Source organism: Epinephelus fuscoguttatus, linkage group LG24 (genome assembly GCF_011397635.1).
Source record: "Epinephelus fuscoguttatus linkage group LG24, E.fuscoguttatus.final_Chr_v1".
NCBI lineage: Eukaryota > Metazoa > Chordata > Actinopteri > Perciformes > Serranidae > Epinephelus > Epinephelus fuscoguttatus.
The window spans coordinates 212746-237725 of NC_064775.1; the positions used below are offsets into that span (position 1 = coordinate 212746).

A 24980-nucleotide genomic window follows, 5' to 3' on the forward strand; every position below is an offset into this window, starting at 1 on the left:
TTAGGTGTCAGAAAAACACACCTGGATCAAGAAAGCAGGTAAAAAAAAACATTTTTAACGTTAAGGAGAAAAGGTTCTTTGTTTTGTTCCGAAGAGAGTTCTACAGAGAACGTCACACCAGGAACAGTTCTTGGTTTGATTCATTTCAGAGAAACAGATTCACCTTCAGTCAGACGGGTATTTCCACTGGGACCATGTGATTCAGGGTGGAGGGTGGAGGTGGGGACGGATCGGGGGAGGGTCGAGGGTGGATGGGGGAACTCCAGGTCCAAAGTCCGGTCCGACCAGCAGCAGCAGCAGAGCAGTGACTGTCTGCTGAACTCCAACGATGTGGCTAAGAGTCTTCTTCACCTTTGTCTTCATTTTCTCCAGCTGCCAGCCAGCGTCAGGTAAGTACGCAGAGTACTACAGTACTCCAGTATTTTTACTCTGACTGAAGAATTGAAGTACTCTGTGCTGACCCAGTCCGTCCTCTGGTTGGTAGTCTTCCTGGATCCACGTCGAGCACATGACATCCTGGTCCGGACTCGACGGTACAACTCAGGCTGGCTGGAGGAGCTGCAGATGGGAGACCTGAAGAGGGAGTGTCTGGAGGAGAAGTGCACGTACGAGGAGGCGCGAGAGGTGTTTGAACATACCGAGACCACGGTCAGACTCTGTCACCCCGCCACCCTGCGACCATCACCGAATGAATGTGTGATGTCTAATGTCTAATATCTAATGTCTGATGTCTGATGTTTCTGTCTCCTCAGGACGAGTTCTGGAAAACCTACAACCGTAAGAGTCCAATCATTTTATTCTGTATCTGACAGAATGCTAAGCTAACTATTAATGAAAGATAACTAATTTAATTTTATTTTAATTTAATTTAATTTTATAAACTTGAAAAAAATTGAAATTGAATTTCCCCTCAGGGGGATTAATAAAGCATATAAAATTAACGATGGTTCCACTGTTTATATCTGACAGAAGTATGATGATCAGACAGAATGCTAAGCTAACTGCTAATCAGGGCTAATTAAGGTTCCAGTGTTTATTTCTGACACCAGTATAATGATCGACAGAATGCTAAGCTAACTGCTAACCAGGGCTAACAATGGTTGTACTGTTTATGTCTGAGACTAGTATGATGATCTAACATAATGCTAAGCTAACTGCTAATCAGGGCTAACAATGGTTGTACTGTTTATATCTGTCATCAGAATAATGATCTGACAGAATGCTAAGCTAATTGCTAATCAGGGCTAATGATAGTTCCACTGTTTATATCTGTCATCAGAATAATGATCTGACAGAATGCTAAGCTAACTGCTAATCAGGGCTAATGATGGATCCACTGTTTATATCTGTCATCAGAATAATGATCTGACAGAATGCTAAACTAACTGCTAATCAGGGCTAATGATGGTTCCACTGTTTATATCTGACACAAGTATGATGATCAGACAGAATGCTAAGCTAACTGCTAATCAGGGCTAATGATGGTTCCACTGTTTATATCTGACACAAGTATGATGATCAGACAGAATGCTAAGCTAACTGCTAATCAGGGCTATCGAAGGTTCCATTGTTTATATAAGATGCCAGTATGATGATCTGACATAATGCTAAGCTAACTGCTGATGAAAGCTAACAATGGTTCCACTATTTAGATCCAACACAAGTATGATGATCCAACAGAATGCTGAGCTAACTGCTAATCAGGGCTAACAGTGGTTCCACTGTTTATATCTGACACCAGTATGATGATCGACATGCTAAGCTAACTGCTAATCAGGGCTAACAATGCCTCATCATGTATGTACAAAATGCTATGAGGCTGCTTTACCCATTCTGAAGACACGATGATGGCGCATTACACGGCCAGCTTCAGGAAGTTCACCAGTATCGTTGGCTTGTTAACAAATGCACGTGCAGAAAGATTTTTGCAACAGTTGCAACAGACAATACTGTTTTTGTCTGTTGGGGGAGCATGTGAGGTAAAAAGAGCAATCCTACTTTGTGTTGCTTTCAGGGAATTTTCTCAAATTTGGCACAAACATCCACTTTCAGTCAAGGATGAACTGACTGGAATCTGATGGTCGTTTGGTGGTCAAAATCAAGGTCACTGTGACCTGGTTCGCCTCATTCTTGTGAATGGGATAGCTCAAAAACACCTCAAGGGAGTTTCCTCAAACAAAATGAATTGATTAGATTCTGGTGGTCAAAGGTCAAAGGTCATGGCAATCTTGTGTCTGTCCCTCAGTCCCCAACGGTTGTGAGTCTGACCCCTGTGTGAATGGAGGCAGCTGCTCCACCCAGGGGTCGTCCTACACCTGCTTCTGTCTGCCGCAGTTCAGTGGACTCAACTGTGAGCTTGGTGAGCAACATTTACACGTTCACCCATCACCTGACTGTGATGTCAAAATTCACACATTCATCCATCATCTGACTGTGATGTCAAAATTCACACGTTCATCCATCATCTGACTGTGATGTCAAAATTCACACATTCATCCATCATCTGACTGTGATGAAAATATATTACTAATGTTTGGTATTATTAGTTCTATTATAATGTATTAGTATAATTATAATGTTATTAATATATTATGATATTATGCATATATAATTGGTGTGTGTGTGTGTGTGTGTGTGTGTGTGTGTACATGTATGTGTATTATTGTTGTTGTTATTGTTGTAAGTGTAGTTATGCTAGGAATGTATGACTGTATGTATTGATGTCTTGGATGTTATCATTTATGTTATATTTTATGTACTTTATGGACCCCATCCAATAAACAATAAAACCTGACTGTGATGTCAACATTCACACGTTCATCCATCATCTGACTGTGATGTCAAAATTCACACATTCATCCATCATCTGACTGTGATGTCAACATTCACACTTTCATCCATCATCTGACTGTGATGTCAAAATTCACACGTTCACCCATCACCTGACCGTGATGTCAAAATTCACACATTCATCCATCATCTGACTGTGATGTCAACATTCACACTTTCATCCATCACCTGACCATGAACGTGTGTGCCAAATTGATTGATTTATTTGTTTGTTTATTTTAAGCGTGTTGTTTTCAGAGTTCACAGTGGCGGCTGACACCTGCCTGCTGGAGAACGGAGGCTGCAGCCATTACTGTGATGAAGACGAGGGAGGACGAAGACTGAACTGCTCGTGTGCAGAAGGTTACTTCCTGGATGTTGACGGTCAGAGCTGTGTGGCAGACAGTGAGTCAGCTGATTTCACTCTGACTCTGATTAACCCTTTAAACTCATCCTGGACCCATAGTGGTGTTCCTGTGTATTGTGATGTCACTTCCTGGAGTTTCTTCAAACACTTCCTGTCTCTAAAGTCTGTGTGACCTGAGCTCAAAGATGGTGGAAGTCAATGAACCAGAATAAGTATTGAAATTAAGGCATGTAAAACGTTACCACACGACTATAGACAACAATGAAAATACTTTACAGAAAAACATTTACAAAACATTGAGAACAAAACTTTACGGAAAAACTTTTAAATACACACACACACACACACACACACACACATATATATGTGTGTGTGTGTGTATATATGGAACAACTTTTTAAAAATACTGAAAAAAAAACTTTATGGAAAAACTTCATCAGATTTCGTTAAGTAAAAAGACAAAACATATTAATGCAAAATAAAAAGATCAAAAGATTTTTAAATGAAGAAACATAAACAAAATATTTCTGAACATTGTAATTTATTTGAACTCTGTTTGTTATTTAGTTTTTTAATATGATCATTTTTATGAGCAGCGTGAAAAGATGTTTTTATTGATTCTTCCTTTATTCCTGTGGCAACACCGCATTTTTGTGTGTTTTTGCACCCCACTTAACGTAGCGTGGTGACGTCATTACGACCGTACAACATGATGACGTGGAAAACAGAAGTCTGAGCGTTCTGCTGCAGGAAGAATAAATGTTGAAGCTGTTTCTAGTTTTACAGTCATTTAAACAGGATCATGGAAAAACAAATTCATCTAATAAAACAAAACGTCTGGTCTGATGTCTGTCTGTCAGAAAGAGCTGACGGTGAATCCCCCTCTGTTTGTTGAACTGACCTTTAGACTGACCACAGATCTGTTTACTGTCAGTAAACTAAACCGACCTCACACTGACCTCAGCCATCGACTCACTGCGTCCAGAGACACACAATGGACAGATGGACGGACGGATAGCTCATTAGAAAATTAACATTAAAGACATCTCTCTTTGTTGTTTCAGAGACAATAGCGTGCGGCATGGTCCCCGTCCTGGACACAGGAAACAAAGCTGGTCAGCTCGACGCTCGAGCTCGAATCGTTGGAGGGACAGAGTGCCCCAAAGGTGAATGCCCCTGGCAGGTACGCTAACGTTAAAGGGACAGTTCACCCGTTTACTGTACAGCCTGTCAGCGCTTCTCAAAGTCAAGGACACTTCCTTGATAGGACGGGTCCTTCCAAAATGAGGTCCTACAGAGACTAGGCAAGACTCCTTCCTAATGTTCAGTGAGCACACATTGGAACAGGCCAGCAAGTGCCCAGGTGTTTGTCACTGAAGAAGCCACGCCTTCAATTCAGGCAAATTATTCACAGAGAATTGTGAGTACTCTGAAAGACAGACTCGGTCCTCTGTAGAATTGGAAGGATCCTTGATGTTGGAACAGTCTTTTGGGGGTTAACCCTCCCCAGAGTCAAGAAAAGATCCTTAAACATCTGAATTTCAAGGAGGCTACGTCATCCAATCCCCTCGAAGGACTGTTCCAATGTCAAAGATCCTACCGAGGACAGAGGCCTTCCTTCAGAGGTTTCCAAGGATGCATGTGTGTATCCTCAGCATGCATAATGTACCTACAATTCTTAACACACAATTTGCCTGAATTGAAGGCGGGGCCTCTTCAATGACCTGGGCACTCGCTAGCCTGTTCTAAGGAAGGAGTCTTTCCTTGCCTCTATAGGACCTGACTTGGAAGGACCTGTCCTACCAAGGAAGGATTCTTCCTCAACTTTGAGAAGCACCTTTTGTGTCTTTATGTTTTCCTCTGGTGGGTTGAGGTGATCATTGGTCATCAGGACGAATCATTGAGGCAAGTTCTGAAACTACATCTCTGGACTTCTGCCTGAACCAGATTCTGATAGAAAGGCTGACATTTCCAAGAGAAATAAGTCAGTTGTTTCTGTTTTAGATGAATTTGACATCAGAGTTTAGAGTGATGGAAACATGACTGGGTTAATAAAGCATGTCTGTATGTTTGGCGGCGCTGTCTTCATGGCTAAAATCTAACACGCGTTGCATGTTGTGTTTCAGGTGCTGCTGGTGTACAAAGGTAAAGGTTTCTGTGGAGGAGTCATCTATCAACCAACATGGATCATCACAGCTTCTCACTGCCTGGAGGACACTGACGCTCAGTTCCTGAAGGTGGTCGCAGGTACCAGCCTATAGAGACAGAGCGCAATGTGTCATAATCTGAAAGCCACGCCCCCAAAGGGCAAACAAGGCCCGTTTTCCCCTCCGCTTCATCGCTCATTTGCTGTCATTCTGCCTCCGCAGCCGCGCCTTCAAGTCTCCATTACTGAATTGCTAGCTAGCTAGCTAAAATTATTAACTATAGCTAGCTAAAAATTAGCTAATAATAAGATGGCAAAGGATTATTTTAGCACGCGATGCCTACCAGAGAGGTAACGGTATATTGATAAGCTTAATGTTGTCGGTCTACCTCAGTGTCCTTTCTCCTTACCTTGCTCTTCTTGGAAAAAAACATAATGTGGAGATTGTTTTTTTCAGAAGATGAACATTTGGGCATGCTCAGCCGTTAGCCTGCTCCTACTACCGGCACACGTTGTTTTGAGACATGCCTCTACATGCTGGTAGATTGATACATGGACTAGAGCGGACCACTGGAATGGACTGCTTGAATCGCAGAGTGCGGGGCACAGTTATAACAGAAGTTGCATTCATACTGTCAGTGCTTTAGCTTACATAACTGCAGTTAACTGTTATTCTAACAAATACATTTGGAGGGTTTGACAAAGCGTTTGCTGCTCACATAGACATACCGAGAGTCAGGATCCCACAATTTCTTCCCTGTTGAAGCCTCACATTTTATTGCCTGTATCCACTTTTGTCTTCTATAAGGTTCTGTTTTTCTGCCCGGGAGCTGATAAAAGCTAAGCTCTGGGTTTTAATTGGCTGTGCAGCCCACCACAGAGCAACTTTTCGGCATTTGGACTTAGGGAAAACTCAACAGGCTGGAATCGCAGGTGGAAAGTGTGAGGGGAAAGCAGGCCTCGTTTCCCCAAAGGGGATGGCTTTCAGATTATGACACGTTGCGCTCTGTCTCTATAGTGGTTAGACACTCCTCCTGTCTTTTAAAAAGTCATCTGACTCAACTTCCTGTTTGTCCGGCAGGGGAGCACAACACAGAGGTGAATGAAGGCACGGAGCAGCACCTCCAGGTTGCTGAGATCATCATGCATGAGAACTATGTCAAGAGGACCGCAGACAACGACATCGCCCTCCTCCGCCTGGTGTCACCCATCGTCTACACGACATATGCCGTCCCGGCCTGCCTGCCAACACGCCCGCTGGCTGAGCGTGAACTCTGGGCCATCAGCACACACACAGTGAGCGGCTGGGGAAGGCGGGGTGAGAACGGGCCCACCTCGCACATTCTGCGGAGGCTCCAGGTCCCACGGATCCGGACGCAGCAGTGCTTGGAGGAGAGTGGCGTGGTGCTTACCGAGAATATGTTCTGTGCCGGATACATTGAGGGCCGAGAGGACTCATGTAAAGGCGACAGCGGTGGCCCCCTGGTGACGAAGTACAAGAAGACGGCATTCCTGCTGGGGATTGTCAGCTGGGGGAAGGGCTGTGCCCGACCGGGCAACTACGGCATCTACACCCGGGTGTCCAACTACCTGGAATGGATCCACAACCAAACAGCAATGCCGCGACACCTGCCGACTCATGTGCCACTGCACCTGCCGCCGAACGCCACCGAGGCTTTGATACACAACCTGACGACCTGAGATTCATTCTGTGGTTTTAATATGCAGATCTTTTACTATAGTAGAAATACTTCACAGTACAAATAATAATCTGAAATAAAAGTACAACTACCACACCGTACAAATACTCTGCTACTGCAGTAAATAATATAATATTATATAAATAATATTGTTGATTATATTTTGTATCAATGATCTAAATCTGTAAAATAAACATGTTGCAGTAAAAAAGGATACAATAGTTGTAAATACTAGAGTATAAGTAACATGAAACCTGTACTCATGTACAGTACTTGAGTAAATGTAGTTGATAAGTATTGATCATTTATATTTTAATACCTGTGCATATCTGTGGATCAGTGACGGAGTATCAGCCTGTAAATGTAGAACTACAGTGGTCCCAGTGTTGATCCCTGTGGGACGCCATGAGGAAACTGTGACATCATGCACATCTTTACTCTGAATGTGACACTGTGGCTGCTGTGAGGCGTTCAGTGACCTTCATCTGAGCATCTTACAGTTACTGTGATTGTCTCCTAACATGAGCGTAATGGAACAATTTATTGACGTCATGTTCAGGTGTTTGCGAACATCAAACTCTCCAAACTATTGTTGAAATTATATTTTAATTATATGACGACATTACAAACGTTGTTTTCAGACCCTGAAATGTAAAAACTGTCCTGATTCTGTTTGATGACAATAAACTGAACGTTTATGTGTCTGAAATTCTGTTTCTGGTCAGCGGTGATGCGTTCACTGACCTGGGTAAAGGTCAGTAGTGGAGATGTGTTTACTGACCTGGTGGTTGAAGGGTGGGAGGCCTGGTGGGTGTGGCCTAACTCAGTTTAAAGCAGTGTTAGTGTTAGTTGAGTGGAGTCAGTGTGAAGTGGTGACATGTTGCTGAGGAGCGTCTGGATTCTGCTGTCAGGCTTCACTGCTGCTGCTGCTGCTGCTGCTGCAGGTCAGTTCACATCCAACACTGCGTCAGCTCCACCTTCTTCTTCTGTGGTAACAAAGAGACGTCCCCACAGTGTCTCAGGACAGGACAGATAAACATTGAGTCAGACCTTTAAACCTTCTGTTGAAGATAAATGATATCATTTGATGGTTTGTGTTGACAGTGTTTGTCCAGAAGCACGAGGCGAATGGCGTGCTGCAGAGATGGCGGCGAGCCAACAGTGGCTTCCTGGAGGAGCTGAAACAAGGAAACCTGGAGAGGGAATGTATCGAGGAGATATGTGACTATGAGGAGGCGCGAGAAGTTTTTGAAGATGACACCCAGACGGTCAGCCAGTCGCCATCTCAGTTACCGAAATTTAAATAGACGAAATGTCAACTTTTTAAAAACATCTTTAAACTTCAGATTTACAGATGCCTTTGTGTTGTCTCATCGCTAATTATCCTAATTTTATTTTACTACTACATTTAAAACAGTTTTAAGTCACTTCTATTGTTAGTCCTTATAAAGTAGACTAGATTCATGAAGTGGTTCCCTAAAATTGTAAAGTTGTTTTATAAGGATAGCTCTAAAAGCTGTTGTTGGTAAAGTTGTTCCCTAAAGTAGTGAAGTTAAAAAGTTGTTTCCTAAATTTGTTAAGTTTTGTAGTAAAGTCAGTCTTCAAAGTGGGTCCTTAGAATTGTTTTATAAAAAAGATCCCTAAAGTTGTAACGTTGTTCCCAAAAGTTTTAAAGTTCTTCCCTAAAGTTGTAAAGTTGTTAGTTAAAGTTCTTCCCTAAAGTTGTAAAGTTGTTCCCAAAAGTTTTAAAGTTCTTCCCTAAAGTTGTTAGCTAAAGTTGTTCCCTAAAGTTGTAAAGTTGTTAGGTGAAGTTGTTCCCTAAAGCTGTAAAGTTTTTAAGTAAAGTTGTTCCCTAAAGTTGTAACGTTGTTCCCTAAGGTTGTTAAGTTGTTCCCTAAAGTTGTAAACTTGTTAGGTTAAGTTGTTCCCTTAGGTTTTTTAGTTGTTTCTTGAAGTTGTAACATTGTTCCCTAAAATTGTAAAGCTGTTCCCATTGCTGTTTCAAAGATGCTCTAAAAGCATCTTTGGTTGTTTTAGTGTTAAGGTTTGCATTTGTGTTAGCTTTAGCTTTGTTTTTGGAATACATTGATGTTTACATGTTTTCAAAGACTTATTATTTTTTTCTTCGCAGAGGCAGTTCTGGCTGACGTACGACCGTGAGTAAAATCTTGGGCTGTTATTTATTATCTGTGGTGACTCTTGTTGCTGGTTTTTACTGTCTAACATCAGGATTGATAAAACGCTTCATGACAGTGAGGAACAAATGTGTTGGACATTAATGAACTTTACTTTTCTCCACATCACAACACAACTAAATCATGACTCCATTCTATATTTAAGATTTCACTTCACCAAGAATTCAAATGTTAACTTGTATCAATAATAATAAGATCATCTATATCAAATATGAATTCATAATAATAACATGTCTCTCTGTCTTTAGAAAAACTGTTCTTATGATTGATTCATTTATCAGGTCGCGACCCCTGCCTGATTAACCCGTGTCGTAACAACGGCTCATGTGTCCACATGGGGACGTCCTATGAATGTCACTGTCCCGAAGGGTTTGAAGGACAACACTGTCAAACGGGTAAAAACAAATCACTTCAATTTGTTCCCTTAAGTCGTTCAACACATGGGTTCCACATATGCAGCTGTTTGGTTAAGATTTTTTATAACGTTGTTCCCTTAAGTGGTAAAGTTGTTCTGATGTTTTATAACATTGTTCTGAAAAGTTGTTTTGTAAAGTTGTTCCCTAAAGTTCTTAAGCAAAGTTGTTCTTTAGTAAAGTTGTTTTATAAAGATGTTCCCTAAATTTGATCACATTGTCCCTTTAGGTTGTTTGTAAAGTTGTTCCCTCAAGTTGCTCACATGGTCCCTTAAAGTTGTTTTATATAGCTGTTCCCTGACGTTGTAAAGTTGTTTTAAGTGGTTCCTCAAATTTGTTTCATGAAGTTGTTCCCTAAAGTTTTTTTTGATAAAGTTGCTCCCTTTAGTTTGCTAGTGAAGTTGTTCCCTTTAGTTAAGTTGTAATTATTGCTTCAAATTGTAAAGTTGTTTTATAAAGTTGCTCCCTTTAGTTGTTTAGTAAAGCTGTTCCCTTAAGTTGTAAAGTTGTAGTTGTTGCTTCAAATTGTAAAGCTGTTTAATAAAGTTGCTCCCTAAATTGGTTTAGAAAATGGTTCCCTAAAGTGTCCGACACAACAGCAGACACTAATTTCTTTTTAAAATACACACACACACACACACACACACACACACACATATATATATATATATATATATATATATATATACAGTACAGGCCAAAAGTTTGGACACACCTTCTCATTCAATGCGTTTTCTTTATTTTCATGACTATTTACATTGTAGATTCTCACTGAAGGCATCAAAACTATGAATGAACACATATGGAGTTATGTACTTAACAAAAAAAGGTGAAATAACTGAAAACATGTTTTATATTCTAGTTTCTTCAAAATAGCCACCCTTTGCTCTGATTACTGCTTTGCACACTCTTGGCATTCTCTCCATGAGCTTCAAGAGGTAGTCACCTGAAATGGTTTCCACTTCACAGGTGTGCCTTATCAGGGTTAATTAGTGGAATTTCTTGCTTTATCAATGGGGTTGGGACCATCAGTTGAGTTGTGCAGAAGTCAGGTTAATACACAGCCGACAGCCCTATTGGACAACTGTTAAAATTCATATTATGGCAAGAACCAATCAGCTAACTAAAGAAAAACGAGTGGCCATCATTACTTTAAGAAACGAAGGTCAGTCAGTCCGGAAAATTGCAAAAACTTTAAATGTGTCCCCAAGTGGAGTCGCAAAAACCATCAAGCGCTACAACGAAACTGGCACACATGAGGACCGACCCAGGAAAGGAAGACCAAGAGTCACCTCTGCTTCTGAGGATAAGTTCATCCGAGTCACCAGCCTCAGAAATCGCAAGTTAACAGCAGCTCAGATCAGAGACCAGATGAATGCCACACAGAGTTCTAGCAGCAGACCCATCTCTAGAACAACTGTTAAGAGGAGACTATCAGGCCTTCATGGTCAAATAGCTGCTAGGAAACCACTGCTAAGGAGAGGCAACAAGCAGAAGAGATTTGTTTGGGCCAAGAAACACAAGGAATGGACATTAGACCAGTGGAAATCTGTGCTTTGGTCTGATGAGTCCAAATTTGAGATCTTTGGTTCCAACCGCCGTGTCTTTGTGAGACAGAAAAGGTGAACGGATGGATTCCACATGCCTGGTTCCCACTGTGAAGCATGGAGGAGGAGGTGTGATGGTGTGGGGGTGTTTTGCTGGTGACACTGTTGGGGATTTATTCAAAATTGAAGGCACACTGAACCAGCATGGCTGCCACAGCATCCTGCAGCGATATGCCATCCCATCCGGTTTGCGTTTAGTTGGACGATCATTTATTTTTCAACAGGACAATGACCCCAAACACACCTCCAGGCTGTGTAAGGGCTATTTGACCAAGAAGGAGAGTGATGGAGTGCTGCGGCAGACGACCTGGCCTCCACAGTCACCGGACCTGAACCCAATCGAGATGGTTTGGGGTGGGCTGGACCGCAGAGTGAAGGCAAAGGGGCCAACAAGTGCTAAACACCTCTGGGAACTCCTTCAAGACTGTTGGAAAACCATTTCAGGTGACTACCTCTTGAAGCTCATGGAGAGAATGCCAAGAGTGTGCAAAGCAGTAATCAGAGCAAAGGATGGCTATTTTGAAGAAACTAGAATATAAAACATCAGTTATTTCACCTTTTTTTGTTAAGTACATAACTCCACATGTGTTCATTCATAGTTTTGATGCCTTCAGTGAGAATCTACAATGTAAATAGTCATGAAAATAAAGAAAACGCATTGAATGAGAAGGTGTGTCCAAACTTTTGGCCTGTACTGTATATATATATATATATATATATATATACACACATACATATGAATCAAGTAAAAACAATAACAAGTACAAGACAGATGTACTACACACAGCTGTAAAACTTTAACTAAAGGTCCCACCTCTTTTACTGACCTCCACATTTTGACCAGTAAAAGGGATTTAAGCTAATAATAGTGTGGGCTGCTTACTGGAGTTTTACATACTGAAGTGTGTTTGTTATCTAACATTATATATATATAAATCCAAGTGTGTTAACCCATATCTTCCTGTAGTGATAGAAGACATCCTGAAGTGTCTCTACCAGAACGGACACTGTCAACATTTCTGTGACAGCTCAGGACAAAGACGGAAATGTTTCTGCGCTGACGGATACAAACTGGGAGAAGACGGGCGGCAGTGTGTTGCTCAGGGTACAAATACCACCTGAATACTACTTCCTCTTTGTGCTTAGAAACTGACTTTAATGATTTATGGATTATTAATGTACTGTCAAACAGCTGATTCTGATCTTAACATTGATCCAAACAAACTGAGATTTGTTAAAGAAAATATTTAGGTGTCGGCTCTGATCTGCCCCCTGGTGGACACATTTTTAATCCTCTGGTTACACATGAATAATAATCTGTTACTTTATCCTCCATTACATCTCAGAGAGAAGTACTTTAGGTACTTTTTTACTGAAATACTCGCTGGTACTCTGCAGTGAGTACTGTGATGGTTGTATGTGTGTGTTGCAGTGGAGTATCCGTGTGGTCAGCTGCCTCCACAAGAAACAGGCCTGAACCAGACTGTGGTGGATCAGACCAGACTGGTGGGGTCCAACCACTGTCCCAAAGGAGACTGTCCATGGCAGGTAACCTGAGTCCTGAAGGGGACGCTACAGGAAACATCACAGGGTCATCAGTGTTGGGACCTGACTTCATCTCCAGTTGAAGGATCAAAATGGCTACCAGGAATAATAGATATTTTGATAATAATTAATAATTATTAATAATAATTAATAATTTTGTTAAATACTTAGACTTAATTTACAAGAAGCAGGAACTTTGAGTCTCCTCTTTGGGTGTAGCTATTCTGAAAGCCAATTTGAGTCTATGTGTATGTGATATATGTTGCAAAAGGTGCCTGGGTTAGTACAAAGGATGTTTAGTTGCATGCTAACATCACTTAGCTTTGGTGAAGCCAACTAACCAATAACCTAACTGCAACAATCAATAAAAACAAACAAATCACAATAATAACTCTGTGAAAACATCACATCAACACATGTCACGCAGACACTCATAAAGGCTAACTGTTCTGCTCAGCTCATACTGCTGCACTAGCTTGTTATGTCCAGTTGTTACGTTACCAGTCCATGAATGGATGGAGGGGAAAAAAGATGCTGAGGAGTGTTGCTTTTGTTAGCAGGCAGTTGAAGGCTGGAAAGAGTTGTGGGTCCAGATTCAGTCTTTGCTGTGTCCTCGTTCCAAAGGAGCAGATCTGAGGAAGCTGGTCGATCAGGCTCCTTGCAGAGTTAGACGTTGGGATGCTAACTCAACTTAGTTCTCCTTGTTGCTGGAGAGTTAGTTGCAAACGTTGTGTTCGGCGCACTTTATCAGCGTCTGTGTTACATATGAGTTATTGTGATTGCTGCAGTTAGGTCATTGGTTAGTTGGCATCACCAAAGCTAAGTGATGTTAGTTTGCTAATGCTGTTCACAGACAGTGCAGAGTCTTGCATGCTACTAAACATCCTCTGGCCTAACCCAGACCCTTTGCAACACATATCACATTCACATAGACTCACTCACATATTGGCTTCAACAGAGCTGCACCCAAAGAAGAGACTCGCTTCATCTCCTTTGACTTTATCCTGACTGACCACACAGTCAGGAAAAACCACCCCTGGTCTGAATCTGATCTGTGATTTGGCCATCTTGTAGTTTCTGGTTGTCAGCCATTTTGTTTTTAGCCCAGACAGCCTTGGTTTCACACCCACACCCTTTGTATCTCTCTCACACACTGCTATTTAATGTAAATTAAGTCATTATTTTACATAATTAATATTTATTATTACTAATTATTAATTATTTCTGATTTTTCTCCATTTTGATAACTTGAACCACAAGTTCCTGATAACCGGAGATCTGTATCGAGGTCAGAACAGCAGTATGTCCTAGATTTTAATTTCTTAAGTTATGTTGTGGTGTATTTGGCTCTGGAGTGCTGGTTTGATATGCCCTTTTAAAGTCAGGTGAAATGTGGCCTGAAAGTGGTGCCACAAAGAAATACAAAGAAATGCAGGAACACATCGATTTTCTGCTCTGAACTGAACTGAACCTGAAGGGTAAATGTCATCCATCTGTCCATCTGTCTGTCAGGTTCTGGTTCGGTTAAAAGGAAACAGTCACTGTGGAGGAGCTCTGATCAGTCCAAACTGGGTCGTCAGTGCCGCCCACTGTATCCATGGCAACAACCCTCAAAGCCTCACTGTGGTGGCAGGTAACTCCTCTTCCTGTTCAGTTCACCTGCACGTCTATAAATCACTGTCACATTAGCACGCTAATGTTGTTCAATTAACTTTATTTAAAAGTTGTTCTGTAAAGTTGTTTCTTGACATTTTGGAAAAGTTATTTCATTATTTCAATGATTTGTAAAAATGTTTCTGTAAAGTTTTTTTTAAAAAATATTTTGTTAAAGATTTTCCCTAAAAAAGTATAGTTGTTTAATCTGTAAAGGTGTTTTAAAAAGTTATTCAGTAAAGTTGTTGTAAAAAAGTTGTTTATTAATTCGTTAAAGTTAAATTGTTTTTTTTTCTCATAAATGTCACATTTGTAATGTCTTATTTAACGGTGTCTTTTTCAGTTTCTGTGGCACATTGATGACACAACTTTGAAAATCGTTCCGTAAAGTTGTTTTCTGAAGTTGCTCAGTAAAGTTGACATTTGTACTTTGTCGCATTTGATGTTTTTTTCCCCTTGTTTCCAGGGGAACACAATTTGGACGTGGAAGAAGGCACCGAGCAGATCATACCTGTTTCCATGGCGATCTCCCATGACGGCTATGTACCGGCAACGGGTGACAGTGATGTCGCCTTGTTGCAGCTGAGTCGTCCCATCACTCTGAACCGCCACGCCATCCCTGTCTGCCTGCCCACCAGAGACTTCGCTCAGCAGGAGCTCCTCCCAGTCCGCTACCACACCGTGTCAGGCTGGGGCAAGAGGACCAGCGGGGGCAACGCTGACATCTCCGGGGCGACTCCCACTGTCCCGGTCTCCCCTGTCCTCCGTAGGATGTCCGTCCCCATCGTCCAGAACTCCCAGTGCTCCCAGAGAGCCCAGTTCAACTTCACTGACAACATGCTGTGTGCCGGATACCTGGAAGGTCGTCAGGAGAGCTGCCGCGGCGATGACGGGAGCCCGCTGGTCACACCCTACGGCTCCACACACTTCCTGATGGGCGTGGTCGGTTGGGGCCGGGGTTGTTCACACCCGGGGTATTATGGGGTGTATACCAACATGGCCAACTTTGTGGACTGGGTGGAGGGCATCATGAAAGACCCGCCCACGATGATGACGATGGAGAAAGCTTTGGAGATGCTGGAACAGAAACTGGTTTAAAAATTTGATTTAATTCTTCAAATCATCAAAAGTTTTATTTCCCCTAAAATCATTAATCCGTGATGTCGACATGCTGAATTCAACTTCACACAGAATAAACTCTGTTCATACATTACATTTTTTACAGCGTGTTCTTTGGAGTCAACATCTACATTTTTAACATTCAAAGAAAAAAATTTAAGTTGCACAACAACATTAATAAAAAAAATAAACCCACATTACTCACAAGGTATATTTTACCAAAGGTGCTAATATACAAAATAATACATTGTTTTGCACAATAATACAAAACACAATGTTTTTGTTTTGTTAAACAGTTCCATCATCTACTTAAAATACTAAAAAATATTAAAACTGTCTCAAGAGGAACACATGAAAAACATACGTTATCATGACAAGGCAAAGTAATTTATGGGACATGTGGTTTATAGGGACATGTAATTTATGGGACATGTAATAATAATAATAATAATACATTTTATTTGAAAGCGCCTTTCAGGACACCCAAGGTCACTGTACAGAAAATATAAAAACCAAGATAAAAATACAAGATAAAAAGACAACAAACAATAAAAGGGAGGGGGGACCGTGTGAAGCAGTTTAGAGAGAGTAAGCAAGTCTGAACAGATGAGTTTTGAGTTTAGATTTGAAGATGGGCAGGGTGGCAGAGTTACGAAGGTCAGGTGGCAGTGAGTTCCAGAGTTGGGGAGCAGAGCGGCTGAAAGCTCTGCTCCCCATAGAGCTAAGGCGGGCAGCGGGTACAGTGAGATGGAGGGAGGTGTGGGTGGTTTACAGGGACATGTAATTTATGGGGCATGTGGTTTACAAGGACATGTGGTTCATGAGGACATGTGGCTTACAGGGACACATGGTTTATGGGGGCATGTAGTTTATGGGGACATGCGGTTTACTGGGACATGTGGTTCATGAGGACATGCAGCTTACAGAGACACATGGTTTATGGGGGCATGTAGTTTATGGGGACATGCGGTTTACTGGGACATGTGGTTCATGAGGACATGCAGCTTACAGAGACACATGGTTTATGGGGACATGTAGTTTACTGGGACATGTGGTTTATGGGGACATGTGGACTTTTCAAAGACTGATTTTAGATATTCACACACTAGTTTACGGAGTCATGTGGTTTGCATGGACATGTGGTTAGGCTCTGTGGTATTTGTAGTTTTACTTAAGTATCTTCAGTCTGTCTGTTGCAGCGATGCACTCTGGGAGTTGTAGTTGTCTTTCTATCAGTGAAGCAGAATATGTTTAAGCTCTCCCTTCTCCTGCCCTGCCTCCTGCCCCTCCCCCTTCTCCTCTTCCTCCTGCCCCTCCTCCTTGCTCAGGTCACTGTCCTCCCTGTGGCCCCTCGCCCTCCGTCCCTCCTCCTCCCTCAGGTCACTGTCCTCCTTGTGGCCCCTCCCCCTCCGTCCCTCCGTCCCTCTGTCCCTCTGTCCACATTCAGACTGTGTTCCTTCATCTCATCACAGAATAATTCAAGCTCGCCGTCCACCCCAGGCCATGTTTTGGTTTCACCGCCTGTCCCTCGGCCTCCTGCTGCTGCACCTGGCCGCCACCGCCGCTCACGTAGGTATGTTGTCTACGATCTAAACTTAAATGTACAGGGAGCAAAGGATCAACAGAGTCATGACGTTGGGGGAGAGTCTCATCATGTTGACTGTGTGTTGTGATGGTGGCTGTGTTTAGGGGGTTGTTGATTGGCGGCTGACAGGTGACATTTGACCCCGCCAGTTTGTGTGTTGACCTTGTTCAGATTTCAGATTTTTTTTTAGATGACTAACAGCAACATGAAGCGTACTGACATCTGATTAGACAGAAAGAACACTCACTGAGATCTGATTGGTCCAAAGTGACGTCATGAAACTTAAACTTAAAAACAATACATTTTCAGAGGTTTCGGGAGCTACGACCAGATTTAGGAGATTATCTGGACACGTTCAAACACAACCTGATCAAAGTCAGTAAGGTTCATCCTCTGAGGATTATGAACCAGAGTTCATCATAATCTGTCCGACAACAGCTGTCAAAACATTTAACGTTATACTTTACATGTTAACGTAACGATGGTACTAAAGGAGAAAATCATTAGGGTACATCTTTAGGGAACCATGAACCAAATCATTCAAACAGTTATATACTATATATATATTTTCTCTGGGGAACATGAATATCTGAACCAAATTTCACCACATTCACCCGATAAATAAATTCAGCTTCACTTGATGAATTGGCAAAAATCATTCATGTTCCCAGAGGAAATATATCCTTACTTCTAGACTGATTTGGTTCATGGTTCCCTGAAGATGTATCCTGATGATTTTCTCCTTTGGCTCCTGGTTCAGACATTCACGTTCCCCAGAGGATGAATCCTAAAGAATTCAACTTTCATCTGGCGTCAAATATTCTAACTGTCAAAACATTTCAGTCAAAACTTTAAATGTTATCCTCATGAGAGCACTTGAGGTCATTACAATACATTTTCAGGGAACCAAAAATCTGAACCCAATCATTCAAGCAGTTATGGTATTATTCCTCTGGGGAACATAAATTTCCGTACAATTTTTGCCAATGGTGGTGTTAGAGGAAACAGTCTAAGGATCATTAATGTCTTTATGATCCATCCTCTGGGGAACATGAACTTCAGAACCTTTTTCGGCCAATTCATTGAGTAAATGTTGAGATATTTCAGGTAAAAACTTTGACACTCGATGACAAGGTGTGATAACCATTTATTTTTTAACTGATTCATCCTCTGAAGAACATGAATGTCTGAACTACACGTCATGACAATCTACCCAAAAGTTAAAGGAGAAAATCATCAGGATACATCTTCAGGGAACCATGTATATTTCCTCTGGGGAACATGAATTTCTTTATGATTTTTGCCAATTCATCAAGTGAATCTTGATTTATTCATTGGGGGAATGTTATGAAATTTGGTTCAGATGTTCATGTTCCCCAGAAGATGGATCCTAAAGAAATTTGTTATCCTCCAACTTTTCATTTAGCGCCACCAGTTCTCAAAGTTTTTACTTCAAATATCTCAAGATTTACTTTGTGAATACTGGCACAAAAGGTGTATGAATTCATGTTCCCCAGAGGGTGAATCCTAAAGAACCCAAAGTTAAAGCAGAAAATCATCAGGATACATCTTCAGGCAACCATCAACCTGAACCAAAACCATGTTTTTCCGAGAATTTATCCTCTGGTGAATATGAATGTCTGATCATCACAATCCATCCAATAGTTCCTGAAATGTTTCACTTAAAGTATTTTCGACGTCATGGTGGCACCAGAGGACAGTCAGTAGGATTCATCGTCTGAGGAACATGAATTCCTACATCTTTTTCGCCAATTCATCAGGTAACTCTTGAGAAATCTGAAGTAAAAAAAATCAACAACAGATAAAAATCAGAGGATGATCAGTTCTATTAGGATTCATCCTCTGAGGATCATCAATGAGTCGTGGTGGTGGCGAACATCAAACATCTGATCAGACCTTAATGACGACTTAACACTTTGTCTTTCAGTCTTTTTGGACAACGAGGCGGCCAATCAGGTTCTGACCCGCAGAAGACGAGCCAATAGCTTCTTGGAGGAGCTGAAACAAGGCAACATGGAGCGGGAGTGCGTGGAGGAGCGCTGTGACTGGGAGGAGGCGCAAGAGATCTTCGAGGACAAAGACAAAACTGTACTAACCATCGACTAAAACACCACCGTCGCACCACACACCGCCACAAGTCCTAAACCAACACCCAGACTTTAGGGAATTGTTTGTTAGCTTAGCTTAGCTTAAGCCATCTTAACACACAGCCAAATTGTAATCAGCTCATCCATGTATCAAAGATGACATTTGTGCCAAATCTGAGGACATTCCTTCAAACTGTTTTTAGTTCCACATTCACAGAAATGAGATGGACCAGGTCACAATGACCTTTGACCACCAAATTCTAGTCAACATCGAGTTCAAGATGACATTTGTGCCAAATTTGAGGGAATTCCTTCAAGGTGATATTACATTCACATCAATGAGACAGATGCAAGGTCACAATGACCACAAAATTCTAATCAGTTCAGTCATGAGTCCAAGTGGATGTTTGTGCCAAATTTGCAAAAACTCCCTCAAGGCCTTCTTTAGATATCACTGTCACATGAATGAGAGACACAAGGTCACAGTGACCTCGACCTTTGACAGCCAAATTGTAATCAATTCATCCACGAGTCAAAGATGACATTTGTGCCAAATTTGAGGACGTTCCCCTAAACTATTCTTACTTCCACATTCACAAAAATTAGAAAGATGGACCAGGTCACAGTGACCTTTGACCATCAAAATTTAATCAGTTCATCATTAATTCCAAGCCGATGTTTGGGCCAAATTTTAGTAAATTCCTTCAAGGAGTTCTTAAGATATCACATTTACATGAATCAGACAGACGTAAAGTCACACTGACCTTTGACAGCCAAATTTTAATCAATTTAGTCTTCAGTCCAAGTGGACATCTGTGCCAAATTTGAAAAAGTTTCCTTAAGGTGTTCTTGAGATATCACAAGAATGAATGTCCATCAGGGGCGGCACGGTGGTGTGGTGGTTAGCACTCTCACAGCAAGAGGGTTGCCGGTTCGAACCCGGGCATGGGAGCCCTTCTGTGGGGAGTTTGCATGCTCTCCCCGTGTCAGTGTGGGCTCTCTCCGGGCACTCCGGCTTCCTCCCACAGTCCAAAGACATGCAGATTGGGGACTAGGTTAATTGGTAACTCTAAATTGTCCGTAGGTGTGAATGTGAGTGTGAATGGTTGTCTGTCTCTATGTGTCAGTCCTGTGATAGTCTGGCGACCTGTCCAGGGTGAACCCTGCCTCTCACCCAGTGTCAGCTGGGATAGGCTCCAGCCCCCCGCGACCCTCAAGAGGGTCACATCACATCCACATAAATGAGATAGACACAAGTTCACAGGGACCTTGACCTATGACCACCAAAGTCTAATCAGTTCATTCTTCAGTCCAAGGGGACGTTTGTGCCAAGTTTGAAGAGTTCCCTTTAAGGCCTTCTTGAGATATATTGTTCACATGAATGAGACAGAAAGATATCCCGAAAACATGATGCCACCAACAACTAATGATACTGGCACAGAATGAGATGGAAGCAAGATCACAGTGACCTTTACCTTTGACCACCAAATTCTAATAAGTTTATCGTTGAGTCCAACTAGACATTTGTGCCAAATCTGAGGGAATTCCTTCAAGGCCAAGAGGGATGAGATAGACGATGTAAGAATAACCTTGACCTTTGACTACCACAGCCTTGTCGGTTCATCGTTTACTCAATGATGTTTGTGCCAAATTTATGTCTGGGCCGTGGCTGTCACAGTCGCTGAGGCTTAAACCCACATGAACTTTTCTGTTCTGAGACCAGCTTATGTGATTTTACATTCTTCTGAATTGACTGTGATTTTTTTTTTCTTCTGTTGCAGAATGAATTTTGGGCCAAATACGTTGGTAAGATGTTCATTCAGTTTCGTCAGTTACTGAACCAAAGGGCTAATTTAGAAACCCTGACAGTTCGTACAGTGAGGATGTGCTACATGGTGATTCAGGTGTCAGGGGTGATATCAGGTGCTGGAACCAAAGCAGGAAATGTACCTACAAGAAATTAAATTACAGGAAGTAACTGAACCCTGAACTGAGCTTCATAAAGTCCAAATATTACCAATGAAAGCGGGAACTGAAACGCTGCCTCCTATTGACTGGTCTACGGCTCTGACGTTCAAATCTATGTGTCAGACTTTGTCAACAATTGAGAGTTCTTGTCATCTGACCTCGGTCTGCTCTGTTTGTCCCTGCAGATGGCGACGCATGCGATTCCATGCCCTGCGCTCATCAAGGACTCTGCAAAGATGGGATCGGCAGCTACACCTGTTACTGCCAGCCCGGGTACCAGGGCTTCAACTGCGAAATTGGTACAGAACCACAGTCCCTCTGGAGGGTGGGGCTCAACCTTGACCCCACGTCTTTAAACCAGATCCTTACCCATCACAGAAACATGGAATCCTCCTGGATCACGTCTCCATTTCCTGTTTCTCTTGAATGAACCCTTTGTTCCTGTCAGGTTGTTGTGTTAATGTCAACACATCATCATGAACCTGTTCAGCTGGGTCGTCTAACAGCAGGGTATAGGTGGTACCTGGTGTGTGGTCCGAACTCCGGCCCTGGATGTGACTGTGTTTCCTTTGTCTTTGCAGTTATTCCTGAGCTCTGTGAGAATAAAAATGGAGGCTGCCAACACTTCTGCAACGTGGTGCGAGGAAACGTTGAGTGCTCCTGCGCCAACGGATACTTCCTGGGACCAGATTACAAATCCTGTGACTCCAATGGTGAAGCAGACTCCACGTGGTCTTGTTATATCAGTTAATCTCAATGTTTCTGGTTGGAGAGATAAAGAGTGCTGAGGCCTCGTTACGTGGTGACGAGTCCTAAAGGTTTCTCAAACATGCTGTTGCACTGCCGTCAGGACAGATAGAATTATCAGGCTCTACGTTCTACTTCCTGTCTGATCTCAACTTCACGTCATCTCTTACAGAACCCTTCAAATGTGGTGCCATCATCAGCGGAAAGACACGGACTGTTTTCAGGTATGACCGCCAGAACACCACAAAGGAGGACGCCACCGGGTCCAACCTGACGGACCTCAGCACCAACTCCACCCAGCACCAGTCCATGTCCAACACGTCCTCACTTCCTGGGAACACAAGCAACAATAGGGTCCTTCCAGAGTTTGCGATCTTTGAAGAGGAGATCTTGTCTGAGAACATGGGTACGACCCGCATTGTCAACGGAGAGGACTGTCCACCGGGACAATGTCCATGGCAGGTAGAAACACCTTCTCTTTTAGAATCAAAAGAAAAACTACTGATGTTGATGATGATGATAATGTCCTTAAATAAGAGAATAAGGAACAACATAGAGGAAAAGACGCCCATAGCAGAGGACACACCAGGGAGTGTGGACACCTGGCAGTCCATTATTGTCCAGGTGTCCATTAATGTCTCTACACGGACATCTGAATGTCCATATCAGCCCATTAATGTCTCCAGATGGACCCTTAGGAGTCCATATTTGACATGGGTCCATACCTGCAGATGTTGTGTATTGTTAACCCTTCTATTTCCCCCCGGTTCTCACAGGCTCTCCTCCTGAACGAGGAGGACCGAGGGTTCTGCGGAGGAACCATCCTCAACGAGTATATTATTCTGACCGCCGCCCACTGCATGAACCAGTCACGCTACATCTATGTCAAGCTGGGTAGGTCTGACGAACCAATGCGTTCAGGTGTTGACGTACAGAGCTTGAGTGTCTGAAACACTGTGTGTGTCCTCAGGTGAGTTTGACGTGGCGGTGGAGCATGGGAATGAAGCCACGCACCAGGTGGAGACCATCATCACCCACAACAAGTACAGACCAGACACCTACCACAACGATATCGCCCTCATCAAACTGGTCACACCCATCACCTTCACCAGATACATCCTGCCCGCCTGCATCCCAGAGGCCGACTTCGCTGAGAAGGTGAACCTTTGGTTGCTCTGTTCACAATAAACAACTTGCTGTTTTACTCAGTGATCACGTACCTGACTATTTCTTGTTGCCAGGCAACCAGTGTAGCTGTCAGGAAGTTACTGGTCCGTGCCGAGAGGTAGTCCGACACGTAATTCCTGAACGCTGAAACAGCTAACTGTTGTTTAGACATTTGATTTCTGTACAAATTAAACAACCAGATAACGAGTTCATTTTGGCTAGCTTTTTCCAGTCTTTATGCTAAGCTAAACTAGCTGTTTCTACCTGTTTACAGTCTTAATGCTAAGCTCAGATAGCTATTACCCTGTTTCAAGTCTTTAAGCTAAGCTAAACTAGCTGTTTACAGTCTATATGCAAATCTAAGCTAGCTGCTCCCGTTTCCAGTCTTTATGCTAAGCTAAACTAGCTGTTTCTACCTGTTTCCAGTCTGTATGCTAAGGTCAGATAGCTACTACCCTATTTCAAGTCTTTAAGCTAAGCTAAACTAGCTGTTTCCTCCAGTCTTTATGCAAATCTAAGCTAGCTGCTCCCGTTTCCAGTCTTTATACTAAGCTAAACTAGCTGTTTCCCTCTGTTTCTAGTTTTTATGCTAAGCTAAACTAGCTGTTTCCACCTGTTTCCTGTCTTTATGCTTAGCTAAGATAGCTGTTTCCTGTTTTAACACTAAGCTAAGCTAGCTGTTTTAATGCTAAGCTAACCAGCAGCTCACACATCCTGTACCAACATGAGAGTAACTCTGATAGTATTCTAACGCGCATCTCCTTCTTCCTGCGCAGGTGCTGATGCGGCAGTCGGTGGGCATCGTAAGCGGTTTCGGCCGTGTCGGCGAGGGGCGGCAGCCATCCCAGATCCTGCAGCGCCTTGCCCTACCCTATGTGGATCGACACACCTGCATCGAATCCACCCAGCTGCGAATCTCCTCCCGCATGTTCTGCGCAGGCTACGACACAATAGCCAAGGATGCCTGCCAAGGTGACAGCGGTGGGCCGCATGTCACAAGCTACGGCAACACCTACTTCATCACCGGCATTGTGAGCTGGGGTGAAGGCTGCGCACGCAAAGGCAAATATGGCATCTACACTCAGGTGTCCAAGTACATCCGCTGGATCAACGAAGGCATTGAAAAACTGGTGCCCAAAGAGCAGGGCGGCGGCACGGCAAGGAGGCGCCGTGGAGCCATCCAAAGGCTGGTTCTGTAAGACGCTGCCCGCTGGTTTTCATTGGTTGAGACCATCAAGCAGAGATCAGCCACACTTTGTGTGTCTCGTAATCATTGATGTTTCCACGTCACAAACTCTGAACAACTTTTATCATCTGACAACATTTAAAAAACCAACAGTCTTAAAACTGCAGTCATTACTATGTTTGGCCACTGGGGGGCAGCACAACATCCTGGCAATAACAATGCTCAACCTATGATTAGCTTCTAGTGGCTAACACGTTAACAAACAGCAGAGAACCATGATCACTGACAGGGTCCTTTATAACTGTAGGGGTTCCTCAGGGTTCTGTTCTCGGTCCCTTGATATTTGAGTTAACAAGGCTTTAATGAGGCAGCAGATCTGTAATCAGCTTGTAAAGCAGTCATTGCTAACACGTTAGCATACGTTAGCGTTCAGTCTTGTTAAAACATTTCAAATGTGTGTGTTTCCTGTGTTGTTTATCAGCCGCTGTCAGGAATGAACTTTTAAAAATAAAGAAATATAATAACATGACAACAGTCTGAAGTTTTGTGTCATTGAAATTAAAATATTCGAAATTTTATATTTAATTGTTCTCAGTTTCTTCATTGAAACTTAAAGCATTTTATCAGTCGTAAAAATGCAGAGAT

At 42.6% G+C, this 24980-nt stretch overlaps 2 protein-coding genes across 2 annotated transcripts; both read left to right on the top strand.

Moving 5' to 3' along the window:
• The first annotated feature begins 259 nt into the window (after positions 1-259).
• On the top strand, positions 260-7725 carry f7 (coagulation factor VII). The gene is made up of 8 exons (XM_049570492.1): positions 260-389; positions 485-648; positions 753-777; positions 2246-2359; positions 3088-3234; positions 4261-4379; positions 5323-5443; positions 6424-7725. Exons 1-8 carry the CDS (start codon positions 329-331, stop codon positions 7041-7043), a joined length of 1371 nt encoding a protein of 456 aa, XP_049426449.1. The 5' UTR covers positions 260-328; the 3' UTR covers positions 7044-7725.
• A 155-nt stretch (positions 7726-7880) lies between these two features.
• On the top strand, positions 7881-24867 carry f10 (coagulation factor X). Its single transcript, XM_049570799.1, has 17 exons — positions 7881-7986; positions 8147-8310; positions 9174-9198; positions 9519-9632; positions 12225-12362; positions 12690-12805; positions 14315-14435; positions 14922-15552; positions 16816-17147; positions 19108-19268; positions 21049-21073; positions 21421-21534; positions 21817-21948; positions 22155-22444; positions 22759-22876; positions 22953-23140; positions 23926-24867. Exons 1-17 carry the CDS (start codon positions 7920-7922, stop codon positions 24346-24348), a joined length of 3159 nt encoding a protein of 1052 aa, XP_049426756.1. The 5' UTR covers positions 7881-7919; the 3' UTR covers positions 24349-24867.
• The last annotated feature ends 113 nt before the right edge of the window (positions 24868-24980 follow it).

Bases quoted from the DNA above. Each gene is read 5' to 3' on its own strand.
- f7 (XM_049570492.1), top strand. From the start codon at position 329: ATGTGGCTAAGAGTCTTCTTCACCTTTGTCTTCATTTTCTCCAGCTGC. The intron at 2,360-3,087 runs GTGAGCAACATT...TGTTGTTTTCAG, and splicing joins TGGACTCAACTGTGAGCTTG to AGTTCACAGTGGCGGCTGAC. The intron at 5,444-6,423 runs GTACCAGCCTAT...TTTGTCCGGCAG, and splicing joins GTTCCTGAAGGTGGTCGCAG to GGGAGCACAACACAGAGGTG.
- f10 (XM_049570799.1), top strand. From the start codon at position 7,920: ATGTTGCTGAGGAGCGTCTGGATTCTGCTGTCAGGCTTCACTGCTGCT. The intron at 14,436-14,921 runs GTAACTCCTCTT...CCTTGTTTCCAG, and splicing joins AAGCCTCACTGTGGTGGCAG to GGGAACACAATTTGGACGTG. The intron at 17,148-19,107 runs GTATGTTGTCTA...TTTGTCTTTCAG, and splicing joins CGCCACCGCCGCTCACGTAG to TCTTTTTGGACAACGAGGCG.